The following is a 20902-nucleotide window of genomic DNA, read 5'->3' on the forward strand; positions in this document are numbered from 1 at the left end:
GGCTGGCCGGGTGCCACTGCCCAGGCCTGCCGAGCCAGGGCACCAGGACTGCCCCAGGGCAGAACTGCAAATCCATCCTGGGCAGGGCTCCCCCAGCTCCGCTCCCTTGGCCACATCAGCTCTGCAGAGGCGTCCAGCTGGGCTCTGGAAAAGCCTCTCTGCACTCCAGGCCACCCCACTGGGCTGCAGGAGGTGCAAAGCACCAGCAGGACACAGGCAGCTCCCTCTCTGCCCAAATTCCTGTTCCTGGGGGAAGGGAAGGGAAGGGAAGGGAAGGGAAGGGAAGGGAAGGGAAGGGAAGGGAAGGGAAGGGAAGGGAAGGGAAGGGAAGGGAAGGGAAGGGAAGGGAAGGGAAGGGAAGGGAAGGGAAGGGAAGGGAAGGGAAGGGAAGGGAAGGGAAGGGAAGGGAAGGGAAGGGAAGGGAAGCAGTGCCATCAGTAGTGCTGGTCACTCCCTGGCCGGGCAGTGCCAGGGATTATCTACTCTGTGATTATCTACTGACATTGTTGGATTTTTGGAAGGGAATGAAACATATTTTATTAAATGAGACAACACTATCCTGTGGACAGATATTGCCATAATCCAGTTCTCTGCTATTTCTTTCTGCCACAAGTAACCACAGAGTGATCCTCACCTGAGTCTGCAAACAGAACCAAATGCTGTCAGGAGAGGGGACACAAGGGGAGGAAATAGTGAAAAAAGGGGCATTTGTTGCATCCCTTAGGAATGAAATGGGCAATGATGTCTAGGGGAAGCAGCATCTTTCAGTGAGTAAAAAATTATTCTTCCTGCAAACCACACCTGGCCTCTTATCCATTGGTGTTACAACAGCATGAATATAATGCTGTAAATGTACTGGAAGACCTAAATCAGACAAAGTCATCATAGTGAGACATTTGAAAAGAAGAGGAAAAATAAAGCAGCTGAAGATTAGAGGAGAGGGGGCAGAAGAGTTTTTCCCAAAGCAAGAATCCCCCAAGTTCTCTGCAGCAGGAGTGCACCTGCCTCTCTCTGAGCCTTGGCTCACTCACACTGCCTCTGTGTTTCTCCTGCTCTGTGTTTCTCCTGCTCTGTGTTTCTCCTGCTGCAGGGGCTGTCCCAGGAGAGCTCTGCTCCACAGCCAGGGCTTCCCTGACACCTCCCCAGGGATCTCTCTGGAGATCTCTGGCAGCTTCCTCAGCTCTGCTCCGAGTTACTTCACAGCTCAAATTTCCACCTGGTATCAGTGGAAAAAAATCCACTTGTCTGTGCCAGTGGGCTCCAAAGCCACCAATTCCTGCTTCTCTGCAGAAGGGATTTGGGGTTTCTGTGCAGGTTTCTGAACCCAAGGGCCATTTCTGCCCACAAGAGGTGTCTTTCCCATGGAGCCTGTTTTTGCTCTCCATCCCCAGCACGTGGGGAGCCCTGACCAGGGGCTGGGAGCCCTCTGCTCTCCCCTTCAGCAGCAGCTCCATAACCATTTCCCCTCCTCTCTTTGCTGCTGAATGGGCCATTTTTCTCCAGTAACTTCTTGTTTTTTTCCCCTGACTCAGCCTGCTGCAGCATCTGAGCACTCATTTACTATGGAGTTCTTTACTCCTAAGCTTATTATCTTCCATTTATCTGCACTGAGCTCTGCTGCCCTGTTACAACCCAGGTACTCAAAATTAATCCCCACCATGTATCAGATTAAATTGTTTCTCATTATCTGCTTGACTCTCAATTCAGTACCATTTGTAAAACTAAAACCTACTTTTCCATACTATTAATCAAGACTTTTTTGGTGACAAAAGCCACTGCATTGCAATCTGAATAATCTAAAGCAGTTCAAGTAATATTTCTCCTGCCAGCCAAACCTGAATGTTTCCATATTTCTCTTTTCCTTCTGAAGTCCCTCTCTGTAATTAGCCATTTGCAACACAAATTTAATGCATTTAATGCACATTTCTCTAACTGGTATCATCTCCTTATAGCTGTTATATATTTAGCTGTTACTTGGAAAATATTTGGTAAGAAACCCAAACCTCCATCAGAGCAATCAAGGCAAAGCTTTCCTGGGCCCTTCCTTTGTCTCCTGCGTGGGGCTCAGAGCAATCAGGATGCTCAGGTGCTTGTGCAGCATTATCCTCAGTCACCACTCTGCACTGCTCCTCTGACCTCTCTGTGCCACAGGCCACTCAAAACAAATCAAAATCTGACTTGTGATGCCAGCCAGGCCTGAAGAGTGGGCACAGGTTTTTATCCTGGCATGAGAGCTGAATTTGAGCAGCCGGAGTAGAGGAGTGAGAACTAAAGAGCTGCAGCCACAGCCTCTGCAGGAGGGGCTGTGGTGTGGTGTGGAAATGTCAGGTGTGAAAGACAGCTTAACTAAAGGCTGCTTGTGCAGGAATTGTGCCTGTTCTTAAGTTTTCCCTTCCTAACTCAACCTGCAGGAATTAGCACACTTGAAAAATGTGGCAGACAGCTTCAGACCAGGAATATCCAAGATGCCTGGAAAGGATTTCTCCTTCTTTCCTTGTTTTCTTTGTAGGGTTCAACACTGGCACTGAAGAGGAAGCACAGCCATGTGCTAGGCACACTCTGCAGCTCAGAACCTCTGCAGGTTCATGAGCCTTGCAATCTCTGGGGTTTGCCCACATCTTTGTGATCTGCCTTTCAGAGAAAAAAGATCAATCTGTGTTTTCAAACACATGGCAGAAAGAATCAAACACCAGGAACGATGCCCAGCAAACACCTGCCAATCCCTCCTGAGCACCACTGCTAGGCAGTACTTCTTTCTGCCCTGCAGGACAGGGGCTGTCTTAAAAGTAGATATGCAAATATTTTGCACTGTCCTACAAAAGCTGGGGCTTTTTAAGCATGTAAGCAAAATCAAAGAAGTTGTGCACAGCAGGAAAATCCTGTAGATAGACACCAATGGGCAAAAAACCTGAATATGAAACAGTCTGAGCAATGGCTTTTCCCCGAGCACTCAGCTACTACTGAGAAAGCATCCAATAACTTTATGTAAGTGTTCCATGAAGATTTGGCCTTTTGCAATCTTGCTGCTCACAGTGGTCTGGGTAAAACTTCTTCAGTTCCTTTAGCCTTCAGGTCAGAACATTTGAAAGAGACCAAGAAGCAGAGACCAATGTACTGTCAGCAAGAGTGAAGTGCTTGTGTAGTCAGGAAGGATCAGTGACAGAAACAGACATTACTGAGTGTGCTCACTGCAGACATGAAGGAGAATGCACTCTTGAGAAAGTTCCTCAGCTTTGTTCAGAAAGCATCCCCAGCCCGGACAGAGCAGGATCCGGAGCAGGAGAGTGAGGGAAACACACCTGAGGGAGCTCAGGAGAGCAGAGTGAGCTCCAGGTGAGGTTGAGCTCCTCCTCTTGTCTGGCTGACCCAGGGCAGGAGGCGCCTGCCCAGCTCTGGAGAACTTTGCTGCTCATTTCTGTGCCCTCGGGGCAGCAGCTGCTGAAGGCCACGACTGCTGGTGGGATGAAGAGCAGAAACCCCTGAGTTAGGTGGCGGCTGAGCTAACCCTGGAACTGGAAGCCACAGCCAATTACCCACCTGAGCTAATTACCCTGAGTGAGCAATTCCAGTGCACAGGCTGGGGCAGGGATCTCTGCTGCCCCGTGCACATCACCTGGGAGCTCCTGTACCTGATTCCTTGGGCAGGAACCAGCTCTCCAGGAGAGCTGGAACTTTGGCTGCTCCTTTACAGCCTCAGCCTGAGCCAGAACACTGGGGAAGGTCTGGCACGGCCCCAGGGCAAAGGCACTCGGTGCTGGAGTGCTGCAGGCACCACCACTGGTGCAGCTCTGGGCAATAGCTCTGATGGGCTGTCAGCTGAGTGAGGGACAAAGAAAAACCTTCATTACTAATAAGGAACTACGTCTCCTCACTTAAAATGGGGCAGAATGAAGAACGAAGCCTGATGCTTTCTCAGGACAGTCATGGGATGGAAAAGCAGCAAGACAAAGGCCTTCCTCCATGCAAGGAGCACTCTTTGAAGATCTCAGAGTCCTTTAAAGATGAGATGAGAAAAGAATATCAGGGTGACTCATTTGGTCTAAATGTCCTACTTCAGCTATGCTAAGTGCCAAATACTCTCTCCATAGTGAATATTTACTTTGAGATTAGAACAAAATTGCAAAAGGCACAGATAAAAGACTTCTCTCAAAGGGCACGCAGGTAAGAGATAGCATTTCTTTTTGGGTTGTCATGACCTGTGCAGGGGTAAGGCCAGCTCCAGTTTGAGAATTAAAAATCATTATCTTGAAATAAAAGTTCCACAACTGCTCCTAATGCCATTACTTACTTAGACTCTTCTGATGCAGCAGAGTACAAATTTGGCTAACGATTGCACTACTCACACTCACAGCTGCACCTTTGAATTCTGCCCCCAGGAAAACCCAGTCCAATAACCCACTTCATTATCAGCCCCCTCTCTTACTGACATTTGATCTTCACTTCCTCCAGCCATATTATTCTTAGCTCTGAGCCTGGCAAACAGAGCAAGGTGTGCAGGCTGCTCCCTGGACTGGGATGCTGTGCCCACAGTGAGAAGGATCTTCCCAGAGCCCTCCAAAAATAACAGTTCAGTACCCAGAGCTCAGGTGATCCAGCAGGCAGCGTTACTGCCACTCCTCCTGCTGAGATGTCCAAGTGATGATGATGATGATGATCCTCCTCTTCCCTCTTTATAAGGGGAAACATTAAATTTCTCTGCTGCTCAGGACCCCTAGGATAACTTGCATGTTCAGTCATGAACCACTGTGGCAATAGGTCACATTAACTGCTGAGGGAGTAAGAAAAGAAATAAACTAAACCATATGAGGGGGTTCTGATCTCATCTGCAGACAGGTAAATATTGAGTAAATCTTGGATTTTGGAGGAATTACTCTGGATTTGTGCTGGCTGAGCCCAAACCTGAGTCAGGCCCAGCCTGTGTTCATGTAAGCTCATTAAATACCTCCCAACCCTTGTGACTCTGCTGGGAGCACTCGTGTTCAAAGTTAATCTCATGCTTAAAGGCTTTGGGGGACCAGGGCAGGAGGGCTCGGGCATGCACAGGACTGAGCTCCTGCAGCAGGAGTGCAAGCCAGCCCTGCCTCCCAGCCTGGAGCAGGAGCTTGCAGGTCACCACCCGTGGCAGAGGTTTCTCCTTGGGGGAAAAGCCATTACAGTGGTGGCAGCTCCAGACCTCTGCCTTTTGGTCTCTGGCCCTCCCTTCAGATCATCCTCCAGTGCAGGTATGGTCCCACAGCTGCAGCAGCTCCACGTGGACCCAGGATTTAAGAGCTTCCTCTCGTTTTCACTGGAGAAGGCTTCAGCTCTGCTCAGCTGCTCTCTGCCAGTGCCAGGAGCTGGGGACGAGGCGAGGTGACAGCTCCACACTCCCCGGGGCAGCACTGAGAGGTGCAGGCAGAAGCAGACTCAAGAACGAGGTTTTGCTGCAGGAAAGGGAATGAGGAAGGCACGGGGGGCTGCAGGGCACAGCACCTGCACTGCCTGCCCCCCTGGCAGGAGCAGCTCCCGGCCACAGCTCAGCTGCAGCAGGAAAGGGTTAAATGGCAGGAGCAGACAGCAGGTCTCTGCTTTCACCTGCACTGCAGCAGGAGACAGGAGGAACAGCCCTCTGAGATGCTCAGCACCACAGGGCTGTGCCCTGCACGCAGCTCCAGGGTGCTCCAGGTGTGAGCAGTGCTGCGGGGCTGCTCCCAGCAGCTGGGCCACCAAATCCAGCTCAGGACAAGCCCAGAGCTGGACCCGCTCCCTGGTGCCCCAGCGCCACCGGGCCTGCTCGCCCTGTCCTGCACATTGTCCTGCTCCACGTGGCTCCTCTGTCATTCCTCCCTGGAACACCAAGTCATTCTCAGCTCTGAACAACATGTAAGGTTCAAAAACCTCTCACAATTCTCTGATTTCAAACACAGCTCTCCTCCCCCTTCTTTCCTTTTCTGCTCTAAAACGCAGAAATACACATTACACATGCATTAACATAATGAGCGAGCAGGGCTAATAGGGCTGATTTAGTCTAAAAGAAAAGGATATCATTGGAGTGCCAAGGGACAGTGCTCTCGGTGGTGACACCGAAGGGACAGTCTGGTTACAGCACAGAGGCTCCACGTTTCTGCTGCTGACACAAGAGCCCGTGCAGAGCAGGTGGGAGAGGCAGCCTCCGCACCGTGTGCTTCACCATCCTCCTCTGCCTCACCCCAGGACTGGGCATGAAGATAACAAGCCATTGTCAAGGGCAACCACAGAGCTGCTTGTTTCACGTTAGCATCCTTAACATTTTCTATCTAATCAGATTTCCTGTTGGCTGAGGAAAGCTGCCTTTCCTCATTACCAGCTGCTACCCCAGATTTTCCTCTCCCCATCCCCAATACGTATTTTGCCATGCTTGTCTGCTTCTCTGTGTAAAAAGGTTATGTATGCCTGCAGGAAGACTAAATGTTACCAAAAAAAAAAAAAAAAAAAATAGAAAAAGGCAAAAAAAATCCTACACAAAACCAGAAAAACAGAACTATGGGCGAGTGTCCAAGACTCTCGACTGTGTGACTGTGACTAACCAATGGGTGTTTTTAAAAAACGTTTCTCCAATTTTATTCCCTTCTCTAGATGTAATAATACAACTCAAATTAGTTTTCCAGGAGCTGACTCCTTTTTATGTAACCATGTTTTATACAGATAGAAGCAGCAGCTTATGTTTAAACTATTTAAGAGAACAAATAGCTGCAAAATGTACTTCAGATGGCCCTTCTCCTGCTAGCAGTGTATTCCTGGCTTGAGGGAAGCTACAAAAACACTCTGTACTTTGCTGCTGCGTGGATGCAGTTGTAAACAATGCCCAATGCTCACAGGAGCAGCATGCAGGTAAGGATGCCAGCTCTGCCTGTGTTAGACCCACGGCATTGCAAACTGTGAATGGCTGAGAGAAGAAAGCTGGCAGGACGCAGAACAAAGCAGCAGCTCAGCTCCCACCACAGCCCAGAGCAGCAGGGAGGGCAGCACCCCTGAGCTGCAGCCCAGGTGGCAGCATCCCCCAGCTGCAAACCCCACATCTGGGGAGATCCCCTGGCTGGGACCCCAGCTGCAAACCCCACATCTGGGGAGATCCCATGGCTGGGACCCCAGCTGCAAACCCCACATCTGGGGAGATCCCCTGGCTGGGACCCCACTGTTCTCCTTCCTCCCACCCCTGCCTGCAGCTGCGGGGCCAGGACCCTCTCTGTGTCCTCCAGGCTGCTGCCAAAGGAGCTGCCCTGGGCCTGCTTTCCTGAGCTGCAATAAAGTGAGTGTGGTGAATAAAGACGATGCTGCAAGCAGGCAAGGAGGTGTGGGGAAAAGAACAGGAAACCAAGGCAGGTTAATTTAGGAAATGTGGATATCATTTTCTCAATCCCACCTTTGCTTTTAGAAACAGGCCCAAGAGATGAGGACTGATGGACCACCAGGTCAGACACCAGCGTGACATGGCATTTGAGTCTCTCAGCAAATAGCAGAACACTCCCCAAACACCCCTACCAAAAGCCTGGAAAATCTTTTACCTGGTGTCATCCCACCTGCCCAGGGAGTCTGAATCCTGATGTGATAACTGAGGCTCCCCAAGCACCACCCCTGTGTGGAAGTGGTTAAAAGGTGCAGAGAAATCCATCATCTAAACAAGAGAGTTGCAAAGTTAGGAACACGCAGGCTTTACTCTGTGCTCCCATGCCATTATTCAGCAGATTAAAAAGGTCCGTTTTTGTACTCTCTGCAGAGTCTTCAAGCCTGCAATTTTCCACAAAGCTTCCATTATGACATTTTACTTGGAGAACTTTGCTAACAGCTTCCTAGTTGTCATACTTTCCAGTACCTTCAAAAATGTGTAATTTATCTCACAGTACAAGTTTAAACATTCCTTTTCCTTTATCCTAACAGCACAGCTGAGCTGCTAACTGCTGGGCTCACACTGGAAGGGATTTCTGCTAGGATTTGTTTCAGCCACTCCATTAACTTCGATGGACTGTGGCAGGATGTGCATGGAAAGCACAGTTCAGATCACCTCACAAACAAGATTTTTCAAACTTCATGCCAAAAAATCACTGAGGATAGCACACATCAGTCTTTCAGTGGGTCCAATACCACTTTCCAAGCAATTCACAGATTCTGAAGAAAAAGATAAATGCAGCCCAGGCAACCTGAGCTACAACAGAGGCTAAAAGGATTCCTGATCAGATGTTCTCCCTCCCATGCTAGAGACAACATTTTTAAGAGGAGCACACATAGAAATCACACCAACAGAAAGTGTCACGCCCTGAATTCCACCCCCTCAGGTGGTCACAGAACAAGCCAGTGTGGCCACAGCTTCTCGTGCCTGTCTGGGAATGGGACACTCCTGGGGGAAAGGAGGAGGGACACGCAGGGAAGGACATTCACCCTTGTGCACAGCAGCAGAAGGTGGCCAGCCTTCCTCTCAGAGCCAGACGTTTCCCTGGAAAGAACAGCAGTGCCACGTGCCATGGAGCAGGGGTAACACAGCTGCTGCTGGAGACACTGCAGATTCATGGAGAACCCAAGGAGAACAGCTCTTGGCCCCCAGGAACACCACGGCCACGCTGGTGCTTCCCTCAGAGCCTTTCCCACAGATCCAGCTTGCCCCACGCTGAACCATGCTGTGTCCCCAGAGCCTCTGCAGAGGAAGGGCCAGCACTGCTCTGCTCCCCTTGGACAGCCACGGGTGTGAGCTGGTGTTGATCCACTGAAAAGCTCAGCCCAGCTCACAGCAGTCTTCTGCAGGAATCCCGTGCCCAGGGCAGCTCCTGAAAGGAGCCCAAGCTTCTGCTGGGGCTGCACACCAGCGCACGGAGGAGTCGCACGCAGGGTCGGGGTGGAAGGTAGGGCCCAGCTTCCTCTCGTGCCTCGGGCTGTGGAACCTTCCTGGTCACCAAGAGCCCCGTGCTCAGCACCTGCAGAGCCTCAGCTGCCATCGTGCTCCCAGAGGAGCCTGTCAGGAGCAGTTCTGGGCTCCAAAATTACTCATGGACAGCACAAACCCTGACAGATGGCAAGAAATCCATGGCGTCTGCTAAGCCAGAAGAGTGCTGTGGGATCCACCTGTGCTTCATCTTTACTGAGCTGTGGAATCACAACTTCCATCGAGTCAGCCCCAGAACTGAGAGGACAACTGGGCTTTCTTCAACCCCCAAATTTAACATTCAGTTACATCATCACTGAAACCAGAAACCTCTCCCCAAGCCTTACACCAGAATGTGTGTCAGAGTTAATATTTCTGGTGAGATGATAAATGCTATTTTAATAAAATACTTTTATTTTAAAAGACATGAATCTCCCAGAGGTGCTACGAAGAACATTCATGCAAAATTTGGAGAATGTAACAGAAGAAAGCAATTGACTGAAATATTTTAGGCTAATAGTGACAGCTCAGGAACTGATGCCCATCATTAGAGAGAGAATAATGCAAGTGATTTGTAATAAGAACTCCAACCTGCTCACTCTGCTGTTCCTGCAGACTTGATTGTGGCAAAATCCAGCCCTGAATATTTCATCTTAAAACACTTCTACCAGCAACAGCATTATTTGTCTTGGCAGATACTGGAGCTAATGCAAAAATACAAGGCTTACCACGTGGAATATGAAGCAATAGTGCAAAACACATATGGAACAATAAGAGAAAGTATTAAAAAATAAAATTTATAATAGCTTCATTTTATGCACACTAGACAAATGAGATATACCTCATTGGCAATTTCATACCAGTAAACGCAGCGTGAGGAGAGACCATACCTTTGCTTCATCTGAAAAGGAAAACAATCTACTTTTTGTTTTTTCTGCTGTGCATGCATTTCATTTCCCAAAATGCAACCAGGCGTGCACGCCACACGGAGTTCATCGTGCTGCAGCCCAGAGCAGCTGCCGCGAGCATTCCCGAGCGATGCAGAAGCCTGATGGAGGCGAGGCGCTGGCACGGGCCGGGTCCGGGAACCCCTGCCCAAAGCGCCGCCAGCCTCTGAGCAGCAAGCAGCCTGGGCAGCCAGAGAAGGGCGCGTGTGATGCTGAGGGCTGAACAACGGAGCTGCTCGGAGGAAAAGCAGCACACGGCGTCCCAGGCCGGGCCGCGGGAGGCTCGGGCTGCAGGCCCTGGCAGCGCCAGACACTGACGGGCAAGCAGGGACACGGCTCCCGCCCCACGCAGGCTGGGGACACACGGCACACGCGGGACACACGCGCGAAAGAACCGAACAAACAGAACATGGACCCAAGCCACAAACCTTCCGGCTCTGTGTTCTCTTTGAGGTGCACTTGCTTCAGTGGGCAGCAGAAGATTTCGTGACACTTAGCACGAAAGGGGGACTCTTTTTTCTTTAATTCCGCAGATTGGATGGAATCTTGCCGTAACATAATGTACTCCTGAGTGCCAGGGGGAGCGTCATCCATAACTGTGGTCACCACATAACAAAATGAACTCCGGTTAGAGCCCGAGGAAAGCAACCCTGAGAATCAAATCAACTACATAACGTCAGGGGGGGAAGGACAGAGGGGAAGGAAAATAAACTTTAGAGTGCAAATATATTAGTCGTGATGGTAGAAGGGTGGGAAAAAACATTTACGTTTATAAACAGTGCTTCCCATAAAGCTCAACACTCCATCCCGTTTCATGCAGCTCTGATGCACAGCAGAACAGACCCCGCTCTGAGAAGCAGCTCAGCTCCCTCCCGTGCCTGCTTTGCTCCCCCCAGCACCTCTATCCGTTCTGCATGCACATCAGGGGAAAAGCAAACCAGAGGAGCTCCTAGGGCCCGGCCGCGCTGCCCTGACCCCAGGGAGCAATCCCTCCCCCTGCAGCCACCCCCAGAGCACCACGGACATCCTCTGTCGGGATAGAGAATCACAGCCCGCTCCTCAGAGAGGACATGTCCTCCAGTGACATTTGCCTCCAGCACTCCACTGCACACAGCGTAGATGTACGGAGAGAAAGCCATGAATCCTTCTGATGGCTTTCTTGTAAAACAGCGAGTAGTTTTTAAAGTGGATCTTATAAATCAATACTGCCATTAATAACATAAAGGATACGCAGTCTGAAATGTTTCTGAATGGGGTCAGACTATTAAATGGCAAAAAGATAAAATATATAGCACAAAGAAAGTTCCAGCTACCTTAACGTATTACATTACCAGAATGAATTGAAACACTTTTCCACTATCTAAAAAATGAAACCTTAATAACAGAGATAGTGAGATTCCTCAGCTCACAGCTTTAGGCACAGATCATCTCACATGAACAAAAATTAGCTGTTTCTTTACAAGACAGCCTCCAACCACCAACTGTTATTTATAGTGTAACAGAGATATAAAATCGTACCCAAAACCAAACTTGGATTCCCCAACCCTATGTGAAAAAACCCAAAAAATAAAAAAAAAAAAAATCCAAGCATTTCAGTAATTATAGAAGTAACTACTGACAGGCTAGTCTAAAACATGCACCAGCATGCACTAGCTAAGTTTATTTGGTTCTCAAACTGTTGGCCATTAATTCTAACAATTTAATTGCCTCCTAAATACCTGCCAACACATGGACATCTCAAAAACCATCAGATTTAAACATGGACCCCCTCACCCCCTCAAACAAAATTACCGCATTGCATTCTCAAACATTGGATTTTTTTCTCTGGAAGGAGTCACATGTGGGTGATAAATTCAACTTGACAGTGGTTCTGTTCACAGTGGGCACTCGCCTTCTCTCAAGACCTCTTTAACCCACCAGAGAACCCTGGCACCTTGGCTGCTGTTGCTTCATTCGGCTACAGCCAGCAACAGCAATACACACTAATAATCTGTAATAATCTATAATAATCTATATGAAGTGTCATGAAAAGGGATTCATGACCAGGTAGGAAAGCACAAGTGGTTCAAAGAGGAGCAGCAGGTCAATGGAGCACAGGTCTGGGCTGCCATTTAACCACACCTGACCAGTGCCAGTTCCCTCTGGCTGCTGGGAGGCAGGCTGTGCTCAGGGAACTCACTGAGAGCCCCAATTAGTGCCGGCAGTAATTACCAGGAGCCAAGGACCAAGATAAGCCAAGGACCAAGAGGCCCTGAAGGGTCAGTCCTCAGAACTTTCGTGGTTTGGGTAAGCTGAGAGCCTGCAGCACCGCAAAGCAGCACCAGGGACGGCTCCCACGTGCCGAGCGTTTGGGCAGGAGCTGCCTGCCACCACATCCTGCTGCAGGTCCCTGTGCCAGCAGGCAAGCTGGGCAGCAAGGGTCCCAGCCAGTCCCTCAGCACCACTGCACCCCATCTCCACCTGCACACAGACTGCAATGTGAGCACCCCTCACCTCCAGCAGGTGAGCAGCCAGACCCAGCAGGGCAGCAGTGCCAGGCAGCGATGCTGGCTCGGAGACCAGCCCTGAGCTGGCACCCAGAGCAAGCCCAAGGACCACAGACCCAAGCAGCCCCAGCTGGGATGGTGCAGGGATAACTGCACTGGTGTCCCTGCTCTGCAGGAGCAGCCCTGGCTGGGATGGTGCAGGGCACACAGCCTGGCAGTCCTGAGCAGGGCACACAGCCTGGCACTCCTGTGCAGGGCACACAGTCTGGCAGCCCCAGCCCCAGCCCAGCCCTGCTGCTGCCCTCTGCATACAGAACCAACCCCCTGGGCACAGCTGGCACCTTTCTGAGGCACGTGTGAGACCGTGGTGCCAGCTCCACCTTCCAGCTCTGTCTCTGCTGCTCTGTTTCAGTGCTCTGAATTTCCTCTCATCCTACAGCACTCCCATCCTCAGGGGCAGGACACACCGGTGCTCTACACTCCCACCTTCCCATGAATAAAACAGGATAGACTAGGAATGTCATGGACACAGGGCATTAATATACTGCCAAAGAACTTGTATATTCTCAGGTGAAACTGATAAATAACTACTGCATAGCTTTAGTGATAAATAACTACTACATAGCTTTAAGAAAATGAATCCTTTTTTCTTCCCCTACAATTTTATGGAGACCAAACCCACAGCAACTGAGAGGAATTTGCTTAGCAGTGAATATAAAATAACTGCAGTAATGATTATGTTTCCTAATCAAAACATTCAGCTTGCAAAATATCACCCTGTAGCACATTCTTTAGCTCAAATAAAATAATAATAATTACATTAATAAAAACTTGCTGTCAAAAAGGCAGTAGGGAAAAAATGTCTTCTTCCTGTAAGCTTCACTGAGAGAAAGCCATCTTTAGGATGGCTGCTGGCACCAGGATGTTTTTCCAGATAAACTCAAACATGTTTACTTTATATAAACACACCAGCTAAACAGTCTGCTGGTTTGTGTCTTTCTTTTATGTCCAACTGCATTTCAGTCCCATCCAGAATTGCCAGAAACCATAACATCAACCCTGTCCATAGGCCTTGGCTCGGGTTCCAACTGAATAATCTTTGATGTAATTCAGAGTTTAATAAAGCTGTAAGGAAATATCTTTCCCCCTGGTTTTGCATAGAGAGGCTTCTGCTCTGCTAGCTATGGGCTATAGCAACCATAGGGTAAATAAAATCTAGGCAAAACAAATCCTCCTACTCCTGCTGGACTATTGTTCTTGTACCTATGACACAATTTAAACAAAAAATTATACTTCCACAGATCCATTCACTCCTTAAACGAACCTTTTAGGTCATTACCTGAAACATGAACTTTCCTCAGCTCCCTAACTTTTCACTGTCTGCTCAGTTTTACATGCTGTGAGCCCCAGGACGCTTACACTTGCAATAAACTCACTTTTCTGGCATTTTGGAGGGACTGAAGTTGTGTCTCTACACATGAGGTGTTCAAGGCACAGAGACATTGGAGCACCTCTGAAATCCTGCCACAAGGTGAAGGGAACCCCTTCTCTTTGGCACAGGGCAGGGAAAACCCATTCCCTCAGTGGGATTTTCTGTAATCATGGGAGCAGCAGCCAATGCCCCCCCAGGGTCACCTCTCCAGTGTCACTGTCACCACCCCAGTGTCACTGTCACCTCCCCAGTGTCACCTCCCCAATGTCACCTCTCCAGTGTCACTGTCACCCCCCCAGGGTCACTGCCCCAGTGTCACCCCCTGTCACCTCCAGGACACAGAGCAGATGCTCCCTGAGCACGTTCCTGGGCACACAAAGGAAATAAAGGTCACAAACGAGGTCACCCAGGCCCTGGGGCTGTTCATAGTCATGCAGGAATTATTCTGTTTTTCCTTCTAGGGGAAAACATTAGGCTATCGGGTTGCTTTCAGCTCCTTACAGGAACAAGTCTAAAAAAAATCTCTCTAAAATAACTTGCTTCAAGTGACTGCCTGTAGGACAGGCAGGGGAGGAAATGGGGGTACTTTGCTGTAGTAACATTTCCCTAGTTGAGACAGCTGATGAAAATCTCTCAGGTCTACAGGCAGTAAAAATTCTCTTTGCTTCTTTTCATCACTGCTTGGTTTCCCTCTTAGTTTCTCCCAGTTGAAGGTGTGATTTTTTTGCCAGCCACCTGCACAAAGTAATAAACTCAGGGCACAACAATATTTAAAAGTTAATTGAAAAAAATTCTATTCTGGGGCTGTAAAACACTCAGAACCTCTTAAGGACAACACAGGCCATCCAAACCATTTCACATTGAGCTTTGCCAAAATCCTGATGAAGTATTCTTACCAAACAGTCCTGGCACTTCTGCATCACCCAGAATCTTATTTTCAGCTTGCAGCTGTGTGCTCCCAACTTTGAAGTCTGGTTGACTCTGACTTGCAGTTTTCACAATGAAGACAGATATTACAGGAAGCACAAGCAGCCAATTCTCTAATTTTTATTCATAGCAAGCCATTTCTGGAGTCCCTCATTTTGGACCACTGCTTCCTCCCCAGTACACCCCCAAATCCAGGCACCACAACAGTTTATTTCAAACTGAAAGAAACAAACCAGCAAAAATACCTTGTGAAAGACACAAATTTCTTTAGATGACTTTCCAGAATTAAAAGCAGGCTGAGAATGAGCTCTCGTTGCATCTGGAAGCTGCTGCTGGATGGGTCTGGCAGGGAGGGCTGCCAGGGACAGCCCAGCTCCTTCCCTCTCCCAGAACAGCGCCTCTCCTTTGTTCTCAAAGCAACTCTGAATTTCCCCTATGGCAACTCTTTCCTGGGCTTCTTTCTGACTGATGTTAAAGGACAGCTTTATGGCATCATGAATGGAACAGGGTTTTGAGATGGGCAGTAGCTGTCTCCAGGAGCTCAGACACTTGGGGAAGCAAACCCCTTGCCCAGGACTTGAACTAATGATTCCCAAACTGCTGATCTCAACTGGACTGCAGCCAGTTACCAGAACTGGGGCACAGGGATTGAACAGGGTATGGCTGTCAGTGCCCTTCTGTGGCTGGTGGGAGAGGGAGGGTAACCCCCTACTCATGGCACAATGTCACAGGAATATTTAAAATTCACACTGATGTCTAAGGAATGCTTCCTGCAGTAAGGGCAAGCTCCCAGCTGCTGCTGTGGCTGCAGTGTGAGGCAGCCACCAACACTTCCACAGGCAGCTGCAGCCTGCACCTCAACACTCCCCCACGGCACACGGATCCCGTGTGTGCCCCAGCAGCACCCCAACAGCCCAAAGTGGGCAAAGCCTGCAGCACAGGCACCCCTGCAGGCTCCTGCCAGCTCCTGAGCCTGCCTGGGGTCAGAGCTGCTCTGGCAGGCAGGGCTGGCACCTCCTGCACCCGAGCCGGGAGGGACAGAGCCCTGCTCCAGCTCACCTGGGCCAAGGAACAGCCCCAGCCACTAAGGAACAGTCCCAGTCACTAAGGAACAATCCCAGTCACTAAGGAACAGCCCCAGTCACTAAGGAACAGCCCCAGTCACTAAGGAACAGCCCCATGGTGCAGACCCAGCACCTTTCCCCTCCCAGCCATCAGGAGCTGTGGCTTTGCTGTGCCACACGTGCCCACTCTCATTTGGGCTCCACTGCTCAGCTCACTGCTTTGCTGTGCTTGCCCCTGAATGAAGGAATGAATGAAGGAATGAATGAACATTTCTTCTCAGCCTGTTGTGAGTGCTTTCCTGCTTTTCCCATCTGCTAAAACAAATGCAGGCTGGCTGCTTTCCAAACAGGTGGGCTGGGGCGTGCAGCACAGTAGAGACAGTAACTCACAGGGTGCTGCTCCTTTTTGTGAGTGTGAGTTTGGGAAGCAACAGGCACTGGGAGCCCTGGGAGCACACCAGCGTGGAACTGGGGACACTGCATGGCACCAGGAGCTGGCTCAGGGAGGGCACTGGACCTGCTTGGCCAGCTGCAGAAGACAAACACCCAGATTGCACAGCCACCCAGGATTTGGCCCTTAGGATGAAGCTGTGGCTGTCACAGCAGCTGCTGGGGCAGACATTTCTCTTTCTGCTCCAACAACAAGGACAGGAGCACCATGGAACACAGGAGGAGATGGACAGCAGCTACAAATGGAAATATGAGCCTCATCCACCCCTGTCTACCACAAAACCCACTCTGACCAGCTCACGGTAAATTTAAAAATCCCTGTGACAATTTGTGCCACAACAGTGAACTGACGTTCTTCACTGACAAAGCAAGGAATTCACTATTTCTAAGAGAACATCCCTAAGTGTGGTGAAAATCAGGCATGCAGAGAAGGTGCCAGGAGACCTGCTAGAAAGGTCTGGGATGAGTGGGAAGCTAGCAGATTTTGAGAGCTTTGGACAGCTTTAGTTTGCTGCTTATGAAGTATTAGAATACTCTTGTGTATCATAACTTTAATGAGAATTTAATTATTAATGTAGCCCTATTTGGAGCTAGGAGAATAGTTTCAAATTATCAGGGAAGTAGAGAGAGGTGCCTTTTTTATTCCTATTTATAGAGCACTATTGTCAACAGCTGGGCTACAAAAAGAGACAAACTTCCCTAGTGTTGGGAAGCATAAAAAATCAAACCAACAAATACACAAAGAAAGAACTGAAAAAAAATCAGAATCTTCCAGGAAGAGCAAAACAAGGAAAAGTAGCCTGAAAATGGCAACAAAATCATCAAAGAATAGACTGCATCCCTCCTGGAAGTCTGGAAGTCTGAGCGCTGCCTCTGGGGAGCAGGAGATGAGCTCCAGCCTGGAAGTCTGCTCAGAGGCTGGCACTGAAAGCTGCAGCTCTTGGGCATTTCTCTCAAAGAAGCAGACAAGAACAGAAGCACCATTCATGAAAGGACAGGTGACACCTTCTAGTTATTTGCCCCATTTACTGAGGATTAACAAAAGCAAGGATGGAAGAAATCGAGTGTTTTAAAATTCACACTCATTACAGAAGAGCTGTTCAGAGAAATGGCCTCAGAGGAAATTTTTCAAAGAAGCACAGAAAACTCATCAGCAGAAGCCAAAAGCCTGGGTGTGCCATGGAGAGGCACACAAAGTGTTCTCACAACCCTGGGAAGCAGCAAAACCTGGGCCCTGCTCTGCTTCAGCACCCCACCCAAGGGGCAAAGAGCTCTGACCTGAGCTAAGCACACAGAAGCTGAACAGCAGAGAATTCCTTTCAGGAAAAAAAATACAATTTAACCTGAAATTAACATTACTCTCCATTTAAAGGTTGGAAATTATTTTTAACAGGGTAAAGATTAGGCTTACGCAGATAGGGTTCCTATATAGAAACACAAACCAGTCCAATTGTTAAACAGTTAAATGAAAGACTGCAATATTGTTTCCTTAGACTAAGCTTTAGTTATGTTGAATTCTCACCGCAGGTGATTTTGCACAAATCACTTGATGCACACCCCAAAAATTTACCCAGCAAGTTACACCTTGCAAGTCCTGCTGGGCTGTTTGCTCAGTGGAGTCGCTCACCAGGCAGGAGAAGCCTCTGCCTACGCTGGCACTTCTGCTCCCAGCTGTTTCCCATGCAGTAGGCACTGCTGGAGCTGCCAGCCGTGGCTGGGTGATCACCTGCAGCAATGTGACAGCCAGCAGCTCTGCGTTCCCCATCTGGCCCTGCGGAGCTGTTGTACCCACCTGAGCAGCCACCGGCTCAGGAGCAGCACCCACAGCACCCATTCCCCCTTTCCTGAACAAATGGACTGCATGTCAGAAGCCTGCACTTGGCACAGTTGTAGAAACCGTGCTTGAAAACGTTTTTCCCCTCTCTACACCTACCTAGAGCCTTTCAGACGCTGCAGAAAGCCATGTGCAATTCTGCCACCGCTGTTACTCAGTGTAGCTACAACACTGTGTACACAGAGAAGGGCTTCTCTTTTCACTGTTCAGCAGCTCAATCAACAACAGGACAAGTTAGCAGAGACTGAACAGCCTGTTTTCATTACTGCCCACCCTAATGACCACTTGTAGATTCCAAGTAGATGCTCTGTATACTGAGATCCTTCTCAGCTTCCCTGCACCTCGCTGCCCTGGGCACCCCTGCCCAGCACTGCGCTCGGGTCACCGCGAGGTGCGCGGGCAGGGAACCAGGGGGACTGGGGGAGTGGGGGACATGGGGGGCTGGGGGATTGGGGTGACTGGGGGACATGGGGGACCAGGGGGACATGGGGGACCAGGGGGACCAGGGCACATGGAGGACCAGGGGGACACGGGGGACCAGGGGGATCAGGGGCACCGGGGAGCTGGCACGGGGGCAGCTCAGAGCACCTGACAGTGCTGGCCGTGGGCACGGAGATGGCTCAGGTGCTCACACCTGAACTCCACGACACTGGCACTCTGCAGCCCAGTCCAAGAGGGATTTCAAAGCGATCGGTTTGCAGAAAAGTTAAAAGCCAGGACTGTGCTCAGTCAAAGCATAAATAGCTCAGCTGGGTGACCCTGGCCCAGCAGATCACTGGTCTGCTCAAGGAGCCAAGGCCAGCGTGTTGGGCAGCCGCTCCTGACTGACACATTGTCACCGAGGGGAAGGACACAGTGACAAGGTCACAGTACGGAAATGAAATGCAGATCCTTTACAAACCAGCACATATTTCCACAAAACTTGTCATGAAATTCAGATGTTTGTGCAGGTGACCTCCATGCCTGGGTGTCTGCCACCCTCTGAGCCTCACAGCTACCACCCACTGCCAGCCATGGGAGACACCTGGAGCTCCTCCTGCTACTCAAACCTGCACACAAACACTCCAGAGGCTGTACACCATTTGGAATTAGCTTCTCCAGAAATCAAGAGGCAAAACGACCAAATGAGGTTGTTCTGTTAGAGCAGAAATAACAGTGGAGCTTATTGCCTTTGTGTATTTTTATACTACATTGCATAATATGCTCGCATTGATGTTCAGCACCGTAAATGACATAAAAAACAACCCAAGGCAGCAAGCACAGCAGAGCTCTAAGAAAAAAATCATCGCATTTCACATTCCAGTGCATGAAGCAAATGCTGCAGTCCTCTAGCTTACAACAGTCTGTCAAAGTTAGCAAAGACAAATGTGTCTTAGAAAAAAGACATTGTTTCAACATGGAGCTATAAATTAGGAGGCAGCAAGTGGTCTTTATTCCACTACAAGACAAAGCCACTCTGCTCAAGCTAAGGACATTGCATGCTGCATATTCTAGTTGGGTAGCTGCCTTGGGATACCATACTCGCTCTTGTACTGCTTTGAAATCATCCATAGCAAAGTCCCTATTTTCTGTCATTACCATATTCATGCCTACTGGGACTCTACACATCCACAAAGAAATTAAACCATTTGTTCTGAAAGTTGATTGAAAAACTTTAAAACATTGGAAGGACGCCACTGCTGTAAATGTCTGAAACATGTGGATTCACACCAACTCCAGTTAAACAAAAAAATATCAAGAAAAGCTTCAGAGCAATTTGCAGCAGCTGAATATTTGGCCCCAACAACTGTCCAAACAAGTGCTGGAGTGCACAGGGCCTGTGAACGCTCGCTCCTGAGCCCTGCCCTGCTCTGGACAGCTCCAGGTTGCAGTCCATGCTCTCAGCACCACTTGCAGCATTCCCCACCACCAGTGCCAGAGTCCTTCCATTGCCCCTGCACGCCACAGAGGCACTCACACTATTTCTGATGCTAGCCCCCACAGCCCCACTTGTACCTGAAGTGCCTGCAGGAAAGCTACAAATGAATTTGTAACAGCTTCTCAAATAACTCATTTAGGGAACGAGGTCCTTGCAGGTTGCACACAAACCCACCTTTCCTCTTGCCTTTAAATGTACTAATCCATAACTTCCATTCTACCCATGCACTCTGCTCCTGAACTGAAATTCTAAAGAGCGTTTAACAGAATTTTATTAGAATTTTAGTCTGTCTTTAGCAGTTAATTTCCCAGCAGGTACACCACTGACAGAGTTGTATGCCTGCTGTTGCTCACACCTGCCTGCAGGCTCTGGAGAAGGGATGGGGGCTGCAGAGGCCAGGTGCCCATCCCACCCCAAAGGTCCTACCTGTGTCGTGCTCTGCCCAGCGTGGCTCAGCTGGGATCACCGTGGCCAGCCCCTGAGGTGCTCTCCGGGAGGAAGGAGCAGCTCTGAGCTCTGCCTGTCCTGAGCTGCCGTGCAGATGTGGGATGGAGCTGTCCCGCCTGCCCAGAGCGAGCAGAGATGACTCACTGTCACTCTGGCACATCAAATGCTCCTGTTCACTGGCACTCTGGCACATCAAACGCTCCTGTCCCTGCTCTTACTGCTGGAACTGTGTCCAGCTGGGGCTGAGCCGGGCTGGGCTCACCCTGCGCCTGCCAGGTCAGCTGCTCCTGCCTGGGGCTCACCGGGCCCTGCCCAGCAGAATTCTCTCCCATCAGGTAAGACAACAGAAGGGAGCTTCCCCTGGCTGTACCTGACATTCCAGTGCTGAAGCTTCTCCCCAGGAACACTTTGCATATCACACATTAATAGACTCTGACTAACAGCTTTAGCTTCACATCATGTCTAGACAAAGTGCCCCGCTGTGGACAGCGGCCTGGAAGGGCACTTGAGCAGCTGTGGGTGAAC

General features: G+C 49.7%; 1 protein-coding gene across 3 annotated transcripts in view; it reads right to left on the reverse strand.

Annotated features, from left to right (window-relative positions):
* Positions 1-20902, reverse strand: part of FGF13 (fibroblast growth factor 13) — a 167300-nt gene that overhangs the window by 61706 nt on the left and 84692 nt on the right. For 2 of the 3 annotated variants that reach the window (XM_031504773.2, XM_021542163.3), the window contains exon 2: positions 10248-10415. The exons of the other annotated variant lie outside the window; for it this stretch is intronic. In XM_031504773.2, coding sequence (XP_031360633.1) covers positions 10248-10415 — 168 coding nt within the window. The remainder of the gene's footprint in view (positions 1-10247; positions 10416-20902) is intronic. 3 annotated transcript variants of the gene reach the window in all.

This window comes from Lonchura striata, chromosome 14 (assembly GCF_046129695.1).
Source record: "Lonchura striata isolate bLonStr1 chromosome 14, bLonStr1.mat, whole genome shotgun sequence".
In the NCBI taxonomy this organism is placed as follows: domain Eukaryota; kingdom Metazoa; phylum Chordata; class Aves; order Passeriformes; family Estrildidae; genus Lonchura; species Lonchura striata.